We start from the raw sequence: 15,862 nt of genomic DNA on the forward strand, positions 1-15,862 counted from the left end.
CAAGACTGTATGTGTAACGAATGCTTCTATATAAGAAGATTATTTTCTAGCTTCATAGGTCACACCTATCATTACTAGAAAACTAATTAGAAACTTACAGAAATTTTTTTACTGTACCAATTAAAGAAGTTGAAGAAATAGATCGCCAGCAAACCTGGAAAGGTCAACTAAAGCATCAAATATAGTATAAATCAGTATTTCACCTCATTTCTTGCAACTTTTACTTCTGCTGCTTCTTGAAGAATTTCCTAATAAAATTATTTCAGGCAAATTTTCTCTAAAAGCTCTTCTAATAATACAAAGTACGTTTTGCAAAATTATTCAAACAACTTCAAAAGCAATTTTATAATTTCAAAAGTAACTTTTGATTTTTCAAAAGTCTGGTCATACTTCCGCCAAACTCAGTTTCAACCATGAAATATTGAAACTAGTAAGATGTAATACCCCGTCTGGTACAGTCGTACAGAACAAAATTCAAAAAACAGGACAGCCGACGGATGTGCATGAGGCATCTTGATCTGTATTAATTGACACGATAAAGAACGTGCCATTATTCAAAATAGAAAGAACAAAAGATATGCCAGCAAGAATGTTTAGAAACACTAGTTTATACATCAAATTTTTAACAAAGGGCCAAATATCTCGAAACTCCAGCAAATCAAAAAAGCAGTCACAAAGCAACCTGGTTCAACTACAGGGAATATCATTCACTCCCAATGGAACATTTTTATACATGTATAACCTCAGAATAAAAGGCACAACAAGAACCATATTGTTCTCTGTCATTCCAGGAGAATAAGAATGAGAGTGAATCCTGAACTCTGTTTTAGCACTCACAACCAGTAGGTCTTTGCGGACCGCTGCTTCCAACGTCAATTGTGTCAGGCAAGTATCTTCAAAACATCAAGAGTTCCCCAAAAGTGTTAATCAAGTTAGTGCAATTCTCATTATATATATTTACAAGTATAGAAATTTATGTTCAAACAACTAATAGCATTTCTTAAACCCTCGTACATCATTGAAATTTCCATTTAAAATATTGAGCAGCAGACTAAGTTGATTATTATGTGCTATGACTTCATAACAGCTACTATTTCAAGTTGCCAGTTATGGACTTACGATTGAGCAAAACTTAAAATTACGAAAGGGTAAACCAAAATTTAAGAATATAGATTCTACTAGGACATAAAACAGGAGCTTGATGCAACGTAATTCCATTATCAATGTCAATACCTTTTCTTAAGATGAGATTCTTCAAATATTCATGTTAACTGTGTAACCGCAAACAGCAAAGGGATAGAGAAAATTCAGATATTCCTTCTCAAAACAACCATGTGCAAACCATATTCCTTGAAAATGATATCTCACCAAAACCATGTGCCAACCATGTCATTACTACATCTATCTAATGCAAGTATGAAATGCATCTATGACGTGACGAACGAAAACAACACGTTTCTGAAGTTTTTCCACCTCACACTACTATGAGCTGTACTTTTCCAGAGAAAAATCATATATTATGGTCTCTTTGGAATGCATAATTATGAACCAATTTATGTCTCAAACACAATCTTGTTAACGAACATACAGACACCAATAAACACTTGGCCCTAGTATAGAACTCTTGTAAGTAACTCGGCATATAAAAAAGATTTAGTAACTCATTGTTAATTCATATGATCTAAAGCAAATATGTTATCCATGATTTTAGGGATAATAACTGCAAGAAAAACAAAGTGGTTACAAAGTTTGACTTTCAGAAGTGATTCAAACGCATTCTAACTTTACCTTGGTTTGGAAAGAAAATTCTGCTTAGTCTAATACTTCATAGAAATAAACTACTCTAAAGAAAAATTTCAAGTTGCTAGACTAGGTTCAAAGAAAACAAAACTGCATTTGTTCCAGCCAAAACCAGTTTCACCTCTTTTGGAAAACTACAATTCGTGTGTTTGTGTGAATTTAACTTTTCAGCATCCAAATATGGCTTTATGATTTTTTTGTACTCACATTTCTTCTTCTTCACCGCTCTTCAGGGCATTCTTCGCAATGACCTGGAAAGCTTCTTCAACATTGGTACCTTCCTTGGCAGACGTCTCGAAGTATGGGATATTCCCTTTTGAGGCACACCATGCCCGAGCCTTTTTCTCAGATACCTGCAATGAAGCAACTAAGCATTTTCATGTCATCCATTACCAAAAAGAATAGCTATTACAATTATAACAAATAAAAATATCCGGAGAGAAGCAAAAACTTTGAAGAGTTCCCCAACCCCCAATAAGTTAATTGTTCCTAAAAATCTTGTTATCAATTTTTTTTTAATCAAACATGGGTGCTAAAACAATCAAATGAAATCTATTTTTTGGCAACCGGATCAAGCCCAGTCATACTGGGCGTACCTCTCATTCTTCAACCGCTTTATTGAGATCTCATCTCTCTCATGACATAAAACTTATTTAGGCCTTCACAAGATATGCCCCAGCTATTTCAGTAGCCGTTCTCGTACCAAATCCATGTCTTGGTGGATATGTTTATTTTGTATTTTATCCATTCTAGTACATCTGAAGATAATCTTGTCCGTCATTTATTCTGTTTTAATCATGTGAACATTGTATCCTTTAACAATCCATCATTCCCTACCACAGTGTAACTCTTACAGTAACCAATCTGTAAAACTTGCCATTTGACTTGGTAGAAGTCTACTGATTACATAAAATCCCTCCAATAATTCTTCATATCACCCAACTCAATCTAATTTTGTGCATTGCCTTATTGGTAGACATTCCATGTGTTCAGTTATAGTTCTACTTGACCTAAATCCTTGAGATTACAAATTCTGCTTTGTAGTTACTTGCACTAATATGTCACCGCCCCAACCCATCGACTCAACCCAAAAGAAAAAGGAAAAAACATAAAAGCACTATAAAGGAGAGAGAGGAAAGAAGAATACCACTCTACTATTTCCACCATCCACATCAACCTTGTTTCCAATAACAACAAATGGAAAGTTCTCTGGATCTGATGGGCTGGCCTGCATGGAAAATTTCACATTTATTAGTGCGTTCCAGTTTCTTCAATTAGACAGTAGTCCATAAAAAGGTCATTCACATCCCAAACTTTACACCATTCAATCAGTCAATAACCAACCAAATTGGAAAATCCCATAGACATCACAACGATATACTAAAAATTAGATTTTTAGTAGATTTTGATAAAAGTTGATTAGTTTAAAAAATGAAGGCTAAACAGGGGCTAAATAAGTTGATTATTTCTCCATTATCACTATAAAATAAATCAGAAAATAAGAACTCAACAAACCTAATCAAAGCTGCATATTGGAATCTAATTGTCCTGTTTTGGCTTCTACGGTCAACCGTTATCCTCTGGCCTCTAAGCGTGGTGCGAAAGCGTTTAGAAATTCTTATAATAAGAATTGAAAAGAACTATATTGAAATAATCTTGCTCTGTATTGATTTATGACTGATTTTGATGAAAAGTATACAATGTCTCTACATTTATATGGAAGATTATTCCCTAATCCTATTAATACAAGGAAACTAAATTCTAACAGGAAATAAATTAGTCCTAATCTAAACAAGAAACAAGAATAAAAGATAAAACCTATTATAACTTGAAAAGGAAACTAGAAAAGATTAACATAACTAGAAAAGGTATATTACAATTATAGTAGGAAACTAATAATTGTGATTATGCGTTAAAAAGAATGATAGTCATTTGCATGGGCAAGGATATAAAGGGGGAAATCATTGAGGAAAAGGGTGCATACTCTTCCATTAAAGAAACACTAAAAAATACATAAACTAAACCTGCAACAGAATAAGGTTTATCAAGAAGGTGTGAATAAGTGCTTGTCTAGTAGGGATTTTTTTAATTGATTTTTTGACCGTTAGAGGTAAAGTGGGTCCTATCCGTGAGAGAAGAATTCAAAAATGCCGGCTGAAATAATAAAATAACGGTCAAAAAATTGATTTTAATTGAATTAAAATCTCCACCAAACATGCTCTAAGTATAATACACGAACTCTAAAAACCCTGAAGGAATATAATGATACCTGAATCAGGAATTCTTCCCTCCAGTTGTTTAGATTATCAAAAGATTTCATCACATTTACGTCATAAACAAGAACGCAGCAATCAGCACCACGGTAGAAAGCAACCCCAAGACTCTGAAATCTTTCCTGGCCAGCAGTGTCCCAGATCTAATACAACAATAGATCTCAATATTAGGGCACCATCAAGAAATTGTCTTGGGTCATGTAAAACATGAAAAGACGGACCAAGTGTGCATATAGACATACTTTCACGCAAAAATTAAAAGGTAATTGAAGAGACTTTTAACCAATTAACTGCAGCCCTGTCCTTAATTTGTTTAAGAGGCCAATTTTCATTTTCTTAAGCTGTTTATGGTAGCAGATATATATGTCAATATAAGTATTTATCATAAATCAAAAGTATTGCTTTCTCCTTTAACAAATGCTCAAAAATTTCACAATATGACATTAGAAACATCAGTGGTGTCATCACATCCCCAACCACAGTATTTTCTTTCATCTCTTTCCCTGATTAGCTAAGTTAAAAAATTAAAATTAAAAATCAGTCCATGCATATTGTTGAAAGAATCTACTCCCAAAAAATAAAGAGACTGCAGAAATTCGGGACTTGTAAATTGAAAGCAAAGATATGTATTGATTGTAGTCTTTATTGCTTAGAGACACACCTTGATTTCTGGTCTATAGAATATACAGGAAATTCTTTCATTTACTACTGTTGAAAGGGTTTTTAACAATCCTTTCCTGATTCTTCATTGCGTAATACTTGTACTAAATGCATGGGTGTCTTGTGATGTGCTTGAAGTTTGAATTAGTCATTTTTTGACACCACTATGCAATCAATAACTCTTGTATTAGATAAAATTGTGACTTGTGCACTTTATGGGGAACTGTGATCCCCTCATTTACCCAGTGAATTATAAAGTCAATATCTGTCCTCCAAAGTCAATAAAGCAACCATTTAAATGTGTGAGAAACTCTAGATCTTCACATTACAAATAATACAGGGCTTCATAAGAGACGGACAACATAAATTTTATGCTTCTTATACAAAGCTACAGCAGCTATAGATATTATAACTAAACACTGAACATTCTGAAATCGAAATTTACAGCCTTGGGAGGAAGAATTGGAAAAGTTGGACAATGGAGAGCATAATTTTGCAGTTTTGACACTAAGTTTAACCAACAAGTAAGCTCTGAAAACTGCGGAGAAATGACAAAGAAAATAATGGTGAACCATATTGTTCATTTATGTAGAAGTGTTTGCAGGAGTTTTCTTTAGTTGTGGGGAGAATCTCACTTCTTCGTTATTATTCCCTTTGTGCTTTATGTTTTTGTCTGTGTGAAAAGATGTCAGTGCATCCAAATTAAAAACTTGCTCCCTTTAAAAAGTGGATCCAAGTAGAAAGGCAAAATACTGAGGAATGTATTTTCAAAAACAAGAGCAATGTCACTGCAACTCGACAAGAAATCTATTATTTTGTTGGAGGTTTATGGTATGCATAAACTTCTTCCATTTTATAAAAAAATAAAATAATAAAATAATAATAATAATGCTACATCATTCAATTGGTACTCAATTAATAACATCATAACGAAACTTTTGAACTACCTTCAATGGGATTTTTGTAGCTTCAAGTACAAATAGAAACTTCAGAAAAATTTCAAAAAGAATATGTTAAAACTGAAACTCCTATACAAATCCAATATGTAACGGTTAGCAGACAGTCAACAATCACAAAATATTGTTTAGGGATATATTGCTACACCAAAACAAATGAGTATGACTCCAACCTGTAAAGTGAAGAGCCGATCTTCAAACTGCACCTCCTTTGTCAAAAAATCAGCTCCAATGGTAGCCTTGTATTGGTTACTGAACTTCTTATTTACATATCTTTAATCAATCATTAAAGGCAACAATAAAGCGAACAACTAAAACCAAATCCTAAAAGTAATTGCAAATTTGTTCTCAAGCAATTCCACACTACTAAATCATATTACCCTCATGCCTCGGGAGACAAAATATAACAGTGGACAAATTATCAAGGATACTGATTCATCAATGAGGTCTTTCCCACCCTGCAGGTCAAACACACCAGTCCAATTAATTTCCAAGCGCAGAGATGTACGCATACAGATAACAATCACAAAGTGGTAGAATCTAGATCGGTATGAATTGAGCGCGTGAAACAAACAAATATCGCCAAAGCATGCTTTAAAACCTAGTAAACTAATCGATGCTACCATAATTAACTATACACGACTTTATAGGCATAGGTGGAAATTATATGAGAGTGAAGACTAACCCGCTGTCGCCAAGGATGATGACCTTAAGGAGTGTTCTTCTACGGGAAGGCATCGTCGCCGGTTCGGGTCGGGCTCGCGAAGATCCGATCTACGAATTTTTATGTGTTGTTAGAGACGAGATCGAAATCCAATTCGGAGATTCAAACTCTTCTCTCTTTCTCAATTTTCTCTCTCTCCAGAGATTAGTTGGCTATGGACGTTTCTAGTGTTGTTATTGCAATTCACCTTAGCTGGCGTTTTGACGGATTTTTCTATCCCGTCTTTTCCTATGCATTCTGCGCTGTGGAATCCCTTTTTTTTTTTTTTTAAGGTTTTCCGTTGACCAACTATAGTCCACGGAGCTAAACATATCACTCTTCCTAAACTCCTGTTTGGTGGCCTTAAAATTTAAAAAATATAATTTTGAAAAGTATTTTTTTCAAAAATATATAGTTAAAAAGTAAGAAAAAGTTATGAGTTTAAATGTAAAATATTTTATTGTTTGAACGTGTGGTTGAAAAATGATTATGAAAAACAAATTAAAGTAGAGTAAAGGGAATAAAACAATAGATAAAGAGACAAGTGTTTGGCTAAGCTTAACCTTATTTAGCTTATGTTAAACCCCATTCTTTTTTAGTTTTGTTGAAAATGAGTTCTGTAATAGTGAATTTTTAAAGAATGTATAGTCATGAGTAGACAAGAAGGTTTTTAGGAATAAAATATTTTATTAAGAAAATGAGTTTTAAAAAATTAATTTTTAAATAATGTATTCTGTAGTCACTCGAGAAGAGAGGGTGGTTAGCCTACATGTTCAAAGTTATGATAATCTGTTGTAGATTCTTATTTTATGTGTTTCTATTCAAATGTGAATTTTAATAAGCAGGTATTTTGTTTTGTACCTTGCGGTCCCCAATCTGCATTCGAATTACATTATTGCTCCATGCAACTGTATACCTCAAAAAGGTTGCACAAAAGGCCTCTTTAATTCATGAGGCAGCAACAGTCCAAGACTGTATGTGTAACGAATGCTTCTATATAAGAAGATTATTTTCTAGCTTCATAGGTCACACCTATCATTACTAGAAAACTAATTAGAAACTTACAGAAATTTTTTTACTGTACCAATTAAAGAAGTTGAAGAAATAGATCGCCAGCAAACCTGGAAAGGTCAACTAAAGCATCAAATATAGTATAAATCAGTATTTCACCTCATTTCTTGCAACTTTTACTTCTGCTGCTTCTTGAAGAATTTCCTAATAAAATTATTTCAGGCAAATTTTCTCTAAAAGCTCTTCTAATAATACAAAGTACGTTTTGCAAAATTATTCAAACAACTTCAAAAGCAATTTTATAATTTCAAAAGTAACTTTTGATTTTTCAAAAGTCTGGTCATACTTCCGCCAAACTCAGTTTCAACCATGAAATATTGAAACTAGTAAGATGTAATACCCCGTCTGGTACAGTCGTACAGAACAAAATTCAAAAAACAGGACAGCCGACGGATGTGCATGAGGCATCTTGATCTGTATTAATTGACACGATAAAGAACGTGCCATTATTCAAAATAGAAAGAACAAAAGATATGCCAGCAAGAATGTTTAGAAACACTAGTTTATACATCAAATTTTTAACAAAGGGCCAAATATCTCGAAACTCCAGCAAATCAAAAAAGCAGTCACAAAGCAACCTGGTTCAACTACAGGGAATATCATTCACTCCCAATGGAACATTTTTATACATGTATAACCTCAGAATAAAAGGCACAACAAGAACCATATTGTTCTCTGTCATTCCAGGAGAATAAGAATGAGAGTGAATCCTGAACTCTGTTTTAGCACTCACAACCAGTAGGTCTTTGCGGACCGCTGCTTCCAACGTCAATTGTGTCAGGCAAGTATCTTCAAAACATCAAGAGTTCCCCAAAAGTGTTAATCAAGTTAGTGCAATTCTCATTATATATATTTACAAGTATAGAAATTTATGTTCAAACAACTAATAGCATTTCTTAAACCCTCGTACATCATTGAAATTTCCATTTAAAATATTGAGCAGCAGACTAAGTTGATTATTATGTGCTATGACTTCATAACAGCTACTATTTCAAGTTGCCAGTTATGGACTTACGATTGAGCAACTTAAAATTACGAAAGGGTAAACCAAAATTTAAGAATATAGATTCTACTAGGACATAAAACAGGAGCTTGATGCAACGTAATTCCATTATCAATGTCAATACCTTTTCTTAAGATGAGATTCTTCAAATATTCATGTTGACTGTGTAACCGCAAACAGCAAAGGGATAGAGAAAATTCAGATATTCCTTCTTAAAACAACCATGTGCAAACCATATTCCTTGAAAATGATATCTCACCAAAACCATGTGCCAACCATGTCATTGCTACATCTATCTAATGCTAGTATGAAATGCATCTATGACGTGACGAACGAAAACAACACGTTTCTGAAGTTTTTCCACCTCACACTACTATGAGCTGTACTTTTCCATAGAAAAATCATATATTATGGTCTCTTTGGAATGCATAATTATGAACCAATTTATGTCTCAAACACAATCTTGTTAACGAACATACAGACACCAATAAACACTTGGCCCTAGTATAGAACTCTTGTAAGTAACTCGGCATATAAAAAAGATTTAGTAACTCATTGTTAATTCATATGATCTAAAGCAAATATGTTATCCATGATTTTAGGGATAATAACTGCAAGAAAAACAAAGTGGTTACAAAGTTTGACTTTCAGAAGTGATTCAAACGCATTCTAACTTTACCTTGGTTTGGAAAGAAAATTCTGCTTAGTCTAATACTTCATAGAAATAAACTACTCTAAAGAAAAATTTCAAGTTGCTAGACTAGGTTCAAAGAAAACAAAACTGCATTTGTTCCAGCCAAAACCAGTTTCACCTCTTTTGGAAAACTACAATTCGTGTGTTTGTGTGAATTTAACTTTTCAGCATCCAAATATGGCTTTATGATTTTTTTGTACTCACATTTCTTCTTCTTCACCGCTCTTCAGGGCATTCTTCGCAATGACCTGGAAAGCTTCTTCAACATTGGTACCTTCCTTGGCAGACGTCTCGAAGTATGGGATATTCCCTTTCGAGGCACACCATGCCCGAGCCTTTTTCTCAGATACCTGCAATGAAGCAACTAAGCATTTTCATGTCATCCATTACCAAAAAGAATAGCTATTACAATTATAACAAATAAAAATATCCGGAGAGAAGCAAAAACTTTGAAGAGTTCCCCAACCCCCAATAAGTTAATTGTTCCTAAAAATCTTGTTATCAATTTTTTTTTAATCAAACATGGGTGCTAAAACAATCAAATGAAATCTATTTTTTGGCAACCGGATCAAGCCCAGTCATACTGGGCGTACCTCTCATTCTTCAACCGCTTTATTGAGATCTCATCTCTCTCATGACATAAAACTTATTTAGGCCTTCACAAGATATGCCCCAGCTATTTCAGTAGCCGTTCTCGTACCAAATCCATGTCTTGGTGGATATGTTTATTTTGTATTTTATCCATTCTAGTACATCTGAAGATAATCTTGTCCGTCATTTATTCTGTTTTAATCATGTGAACATTGTATCCTTTAACAATCCATCATTCCCTACCACAGTGTAACTCTTATAGTAACCAATCTGTAAAACTTGCCATTTGACTTGGTAGAAGTCTACTGATTACATAAAATCCCTCCAATAATTCTTCATATCACCCAACTCAATCTAATTTTGTGCATTGCCTTATTGGTAGACATTCCATGTGTTCAGTTATAGTTCTACTTGACCTAAATCCTTGAGATTACAAATTCTGCTTTGTAGTTACTTGCACTAATATGTCACCGCCCCAACCCATCGACTCAACCCAAAAGAAAAAGGAAAAAACATAAAAGCACTATAAAGGAGAGAGAGGAAAGAAGAATACCACTCTACTATTTCCACCATCCACATCAACCTTGTTTCCAATAACAACAAATGGAAAGTTCTCTGGATCTGATGGGCTGGCCTGCATGGAAAATTTCACATTTATTAGTGCGTTCCAGTTTCTTCAATTAGACAGTAGTCCATAAAAAGGTCATTCACATCCCAAACTTTACACCATTCAATCAGTCAATAACCAACCAAATTGGAAAATCCCATAGACATCACAACGATATACTAAAAATTAGATTTTTAGTAGATTTTGATAAAAGTTGATTAGTTTAAAAAATGAAGGCTAAACAGGGGCTAAATAAGTTGATTATTTCTCCATTATCACTATAAAATAAATCAGAAAATAAGAACTCAACAAACCTAATCAAAGCTGCATATTGGAATCTAATTGTCCTGTTTTGGCTTCTACGGTCAACCGTTATCCTCTGGCCTCTAAGCGTGGTGCGAAAGCGTTTAGAAATTCTTATAATAAGAATTGAAAAGAACTATATTGAAATAATCTTGCTCTGTATTGATTTATGACTGATTTTGATGAAAAGTATACAATGTCTCTACATTTATATGGAAGATTATTCCCTAATCCTATTAATACAAGGAAACTAAATTCTAACAGGAAATAAATTAGTCCTAATCTAAACAAGAAACAAGAATAAAAGATAAAACCTATTATAACTTGAAAAGGAAACTAGAAAAGATTAACATAACTAGAAAAGGTATATTACAATTATAGTAGGAAACTAATAATTGTGATTATGCGTTAAAAAGAATGATAGTCATTTGCATGGGCAAGGATATAAAGGGGGAAATCATTGAGGAAAAGGGTGCATACTCTTCCATTAAAGAAACACTAAAAAATACATAAACTAAACCTGCAACAGAATAAGGTTTATCAAGAAGGTGTGAATAAGTGCTTGTCTAGTAGGGATTTTTTTAATTGATTTTTTGACCGTTAGAGGTAAAGTGGGTCCTATCCGTGAGAGAAGAATTCAAAAATGCCGGCTGAAATAATAAAATAACGGTCAAAAAATTGATTTTAATTGAATTAAAATCTCCACCAAACATGCTCTAAGTATAATACACGAACTCTAAAAACCCTGAAGGAATATAATGATACCTGAATCAGGAATTCTTCCCTCCAGTTGTTTAGATTATCAAAAGATTTCATCACATTTACGTCATAAACAAGAACGCAGCAATCAGCACCACGGTAGAAAGCAACCCCAAGACTCTGAAATCTTTCCTGGCCAGCAGTGTCCCAGATCTAATACAACAATAGATCTCAATATTAGGGCACCATCAAGAAATTGTCTTGGGTCATGTAAAACATGAAAAGACGGACCAAGTGTGCATATAGACATACTTTCACGCAAAAATTAAAAGGTAATTGAAGAGACTTTTAACCAATTAACTGCAGCCCTGTCCTTAATTTGTTTAAGAGGCCAATTTTCATTTTCTTAAGCTGTTTATGGTAGCAGATATATATGTCAATATAAGTATTTATCATAAATCAAAAGTATTGCTTTCTCCTTTAACAAATGCTCAAAAATTTCACAATATGACATTAGAAACATCAGTGGTGTCATCACATCCCCAACCACAGTATTTTCTTTCATCTCTTTCCCTGATTAGCTAAGTTAAAAAATTAAAATTAAAAATCAGTCCATGCATATTGTTGAAAGAATCTACTCCCAAAAAATAAAGAGACTGCAGAAATTCGGGACTTGTAAATTGAAAGCAAAGATATGTATTGATTGTAGTCTTTATTGCTTAGAGACACACCTTGATTTCTGGTCTATAGAATATACAGGAAATTCTTTCATTTACTACTGTTGAAAGGGTTTTTAACAATCCTTTCCTGATTCTTCATTGCGTAATACTTGTACTACATGCATGGGTGTCTTGTGATGTGCTTGAAGTTTGAATTAGTCATTTTTTGACACCACTATGCAATCAATAACTCTTGTTTTAGATAAAATTGTGACTTGTGCACTTTATGGGGAACTGTGATCCCCTCATTTACCCAGTGAATTATAAAGTCAATATCTGTCCTCCAAAGTCAATAAAGCAACCATTTAAATGTGTGAGAAACTCTAGATCTTCACATTACAAATAATACAGGGCTTCATAAGAGACGGACAACATAAATTTTATGCTTCTTATACAAAGCTACAGCAGCTATAGATATTATAACTAAACACTGAACATTCTGAAATCGAAATTTACAGCCTTGGGAGGAAGAATTGGAAAAGTTGGACAATGGAGAGCATAATTTTGCAGTTTTGACACTAAGTTTAACCAACAAGTAAGCTCTGAAAACTGCGGAGAAATGACAAAGAAAATAATGGTGAACCATATTGTTCATTTATGTAGAAGTGTTTGCAGGAGTTTTCTTTAGTTGTGGGGAGAATCTCACTTCTTCGTTATTATTCCCTTTGTGCTTTATGTTTTTGTCTGTGTGAAAAGATGTCAGCGCATCCAAATTAAAAACTTGCTCCCTTTAAAAAGTGGATCCAAGTAGAAAGGCAAAATACTGAGGAATGTATTTTCAAAAACAAGAGCAATGTCACTGCAACTCGACAAGAAATCTATTATTTTGTTGGAGGTTTATGGTATGCATAAACTTCTTCCATTTTATAAAAAAATAAAATAATAAAATAATAATAATAATGCTACATCATTCAATTGGTACTCAATTAATAACATCATAACGAAACTTTTGAACTACCTTCAATGGGATTTTTGTAGCTTCAAGTACAAATAGAAACTTCAGAAAAATTTCAAAAAGAATATGTTAAAACTGAAACTCCTATACAAATCCAATATGTAACGGTTAGCAGACAGTCAACAATCACAAAATATTGTTTAGGGATATATTGCTACACCAAAACAAATGAGTATGACTCCAACCTGTAAAGTGAAGAGCCGATCTTCAAACTGCACCTCCTTTGTCAAAAAATCAGCTCCAATGGTAGCCTTGTATTGGTTACTGAACTTCTTATTTACATATCTTTAATCAATCATTAAAGGCAACAATAAAGCGAACAACTAAAACCAAATCCTAAAAGTAATTGCAAATTTGTTCTCAAGCAATTCCACACTACTAAATCATATTACCCTCATGCCTCGGGAGACAAAATATAACAGTGGACAAATTATCAAGGATACTGATTCATCAATGAGGTCTTTCCCACCCTGCAGGTCAAACACACCAGTCCAATTAATTTCCAAGCGCAGAGATGTACGCATACAGATAACAATCACAAAGTGGTAGAATCTAGATCGGTATGAATTGAGCGCGTGAAACAAACAAATATCGCCAAAGCATGCTTTAAAACCTAGTAAACTAATCGATGCTACCATAATTAACTATACACGACTTTATAGGCATAGGTGGAAATTATATGAGAGTGAAGACTAACCCGCTGTCGCCAAGGATGATGACCTTAAGGAGTGTTCTTCTACGGGAAGGCATCGTCGCCGGTTCGGGTCGGGCTCGCGAAGATCCGATCTACGAATTTTTATGTGTTGTTAGAGACGAGATCGAAATCCAATTCGGAGATTCAAACTCTTCTCTCTTTCTCAATTTTCTCTCTCTCCAGAGATTAGTTGGCTATGGACGTTTCTAGTGTTGTTATTGCAATTCACCTTAGCTGGCGTTTTGACGGATTTTTCTATCCCGTCTTTTCCTATGCATTCTGCGCTGTGGAATCCCTTTTTTTTTTTTTTTTTTTAAGGTTTTCCGTTGACCTAACTATAGTCCACGGAGCTAAACATATCACTCTTCCTAAACTCCTGTTTGGTGGCCTTAAAATTTAAAAAAATATAATTTTGAAAAGTATTTTTTTCAAAAATATATAGTTAAAAAGTAAGAAAAAGTTACGAGTTTAAATGTAAAATATTTTATTGTTTGAACGTGTGGTTGAAAAATGATTATGAAAAACAAATTAAAGTAGAGTAAAGGGAATAAAACAATAGATAAAGAGACAAGTGTTTGGCTAAGCTTAACCTTATTTAGCTTATGTTAAACCCCATTCTTTTTTAGTTTTGTTGAAAATGAGTTCTGTAATAGTGAATTTTTAAAGAATGTATAGTCATGAGTAGACAAGAAGGTTTTTAGGAATAAAATATTTTATTAAGAAAATGAGTTTTAAAAAATTAATTTTTAAATAATGGAATCAAACATGGGTTTAAATTTATTGATTAAAAATTTTATAAAATATTTTCTTAGTTAAAATAATGTATAAAGAAACGGCATATTTTGATAATAAAGTAACTTTTTTAAATAAAATTTAATAAACATTTTTAGAGGCAAAATTTATATAAAATTAAGACTATTTTATTAAGCACTTGTTTGAACTCTATTCTTTGGAAAAAAAGAATACATTTTTAAATAGTATTTTGACGTTATGTCAATCACATATTTTTTAATAAAATAATATTACACGTAAATTTAAATCATTTCCTTATTTTTTGACAACACATTTTTCATCAATACATTATTCAAAAATGCATTTTCCTTACAAAATAGAGCTCAAACAAGGGCTAAAGTTTAGTCATATATATTAGATAACCTAGGGATGACAAAAAATTTCGTCTTCTCATGTTCTCTTAGGGATGGGCCCAAAAATGGGTGGTGTTGGGTAATGAGATTAATTTCTTGATTTTGTTCACATATTCTTTGTTCAAAGAATTTATTTTGAAAGCTATAAAGGTATAAAAATGGAGGGAAATAACCAAATAAAAAATTACTTGGAAAACACAGAATTGGAGAAAATCATGAGTTTTTTAATATTTCAGTGCCAATACTTATCTAACGTGGGGTTTTATCCCTTAATAGAAAAATTTTCTTGTAGTAAAGTGATTTCATCAGTGAGGATGATAGGCGATTATTTTGCCGAACATCGGAAAATAAATTCGTGTGCTTTTCAGCTTCTGATGATGTTTTTTTGTTTTGTATTTTTTGGTGGTTTGATTGATTTTAGTTTGATGTAATTATCATATCAAGAAAAATGTAAAGGAAATTGAATGGTCATTTTTAACATTGCAAAGAAACACCTGATAGTGAATTATGTTTTTAAGATGATAGGAAAATCGACAAATAAAAAACTGATAAAATGCAATAAAAATTCAATATTGCATAAAATGACTCCCTAATTATGCAATTAGCACGGCTAATTGTTTGGAAATAAGTTCTTCAAGTACCAAAGTAAATGACTAAATTTTAATTAAAGTATCATGTTCCTAGTGACAGTTGGAACCATCAATAATAACAATCTTAGTCAAAAATCATTTAAAAATTGACTAAGGCATGGATTTTAGACATTATGTACTGAATAATATTATTTGCAGTCGTTCACTGCGCCATTTTTATTTATTAATGCATCAAATAACTACCTGACATGTGTATGCCACGTAGGGCGACTGTCGTAGTGAGCGACTACTAATAGCATTACTCGTTTGTACTATATAGGTTGATGCGCTTCCATTACGAGTTTCAAAATTAACAATCTTGTTCATTTTGATATACAAAATGAATTATATTATTTATCC

At 33.0% G+C, this 15,862-nt stretch overlaps 2 protein-coding genes across 3 annotated transcripts; both read right to left on the reverse strand.

Moving 5' to 3' along the window:
- Nucleotides 1-498: 498 nt before the first annotated feature.
- On the reverse strand, nucleotides 499-6,657 carry LOC111380453 (ras-related protein Rab7). Its single transcript, XM_023004028.1, has 7 exons — nucleotides 6,375-6,657; nucleotides 6,121-6,147; nucleotides 5,863-5,962; nucleotides 4,070-4,216; nucleotides 2,948-3,028; nucleotides 2,008-2,153; nucleotides 499-893 (listed from the first exon to the last, which is right to left on the reverse strand). The coding sequence occupies exons 1-7, from the start codon at nucleotides 6,425-6,427 to the stop codon at nucleotides 827-829; spliced, it is 621 nt and encodes a 206-aa protein (XP_022859796.1). The 5' UTR covers nucleotides 6,428-6,657; the 3' UTR covers nucleotides 499-826.
- Nucleotides 6,658-7,857: 1,200 nt separating this feature from the next.
- Nucleotides 7,858-14,031, reverse strand: LOC111380462 (ras-related protein Rab7). Of its 2 annotated transcripts, none has more exons than XM_023004039.1 (7): nucleotides 13,732-14,031; nucleotides 13,478-13,504; nucleotides 13,220-13,319; nucleotides 11,427-11,573; nucleotides 10,305-10,385; nucleotides 9,365-9,510; nucleotides 7,858-8,252 (listed from the first exon to the last, which is right to left on the reverse strand). In XM_023004039.1, exons 1-7 carry the CDS (start codon nucleotides 13,782-13,784, stop codon nucleotides 8,186-8,188), a joined length of 621 nt encoding a protein of 206 aa, XP_022859807.1. In that variant the 5' UTR covers nucleotides 13,785-14,031; the 3' UTR covers nucleotides 7,858-8,185. The 2 variants fall into 2 exon arrangements, with proteins under 2 accessions (XP_022859807.1, XP_022859815.1); XM_023004047.1 differs by having other exon boundaries at nucleotides 9,365-9,524.
- Nucleotides 14,032-15,862: the final 1,831 nt, after the last annotated feature.

Source organism: Olea europaea, chromosome 3 (assembly GCF_002742605.1).
Source record: "Olea europaea var. sylvestris chromosome 3, O_europaea_v1, whole genome shotgun sequence".
In the NCBI taxonomy this organism is placed as follows: Eukaryota; Viridiplantae; Streptophyta; class Magnoliopsida; order Lamiales; family Oleaceae; genus Olea; species Olea europaea.

Bases quoted from the DNA above. Each gene is read 5' to 3' on its own strand.
- LOC111380453 (XM_023004028.1), bottom strand. From the start codon at position 6,427: ATGCCTTCCCGTAGAAGAACACTCCTTAAGGTCATCATCCTTGGCGAC. The intron at 6,148-6,374 runs GTTAGTCTTCAC...TTTGACCTGCAG, and splicing joins ATCATCCTTGGCGACAGCGG to GGTGGGAAAGACCTCATTGA. The intron at 894-2,007 runs GTGAGTACAAAA...GATGTTTTGAAG, and splicing joins AGCGGTGAAGAAGAAGAAAT to ATACTTGCCTGACACAATTG.
- LOC111380462 (XM_023004039.1), bottom strand. From the start codon at position 13,784: ATGCCTTCCCGTAGAAGAACACTCCTTAAGGTCATCATCCTTGGCGAC. The intron at 13,505-13,731 runs GTTAGTCTTCAC...TTTGACCTGCAG, and splicing joins ATCATCCTTGGCGACAGCGG to GGTGGGAAAGACCTCATTGA. The intron at 13,320-13,477 runs GTATCCTTGATA...GATTGATTAAAG, and splicing joins AAGACCTCATTGATGAATCA to ATATGTAAATAAGAAGTTCA.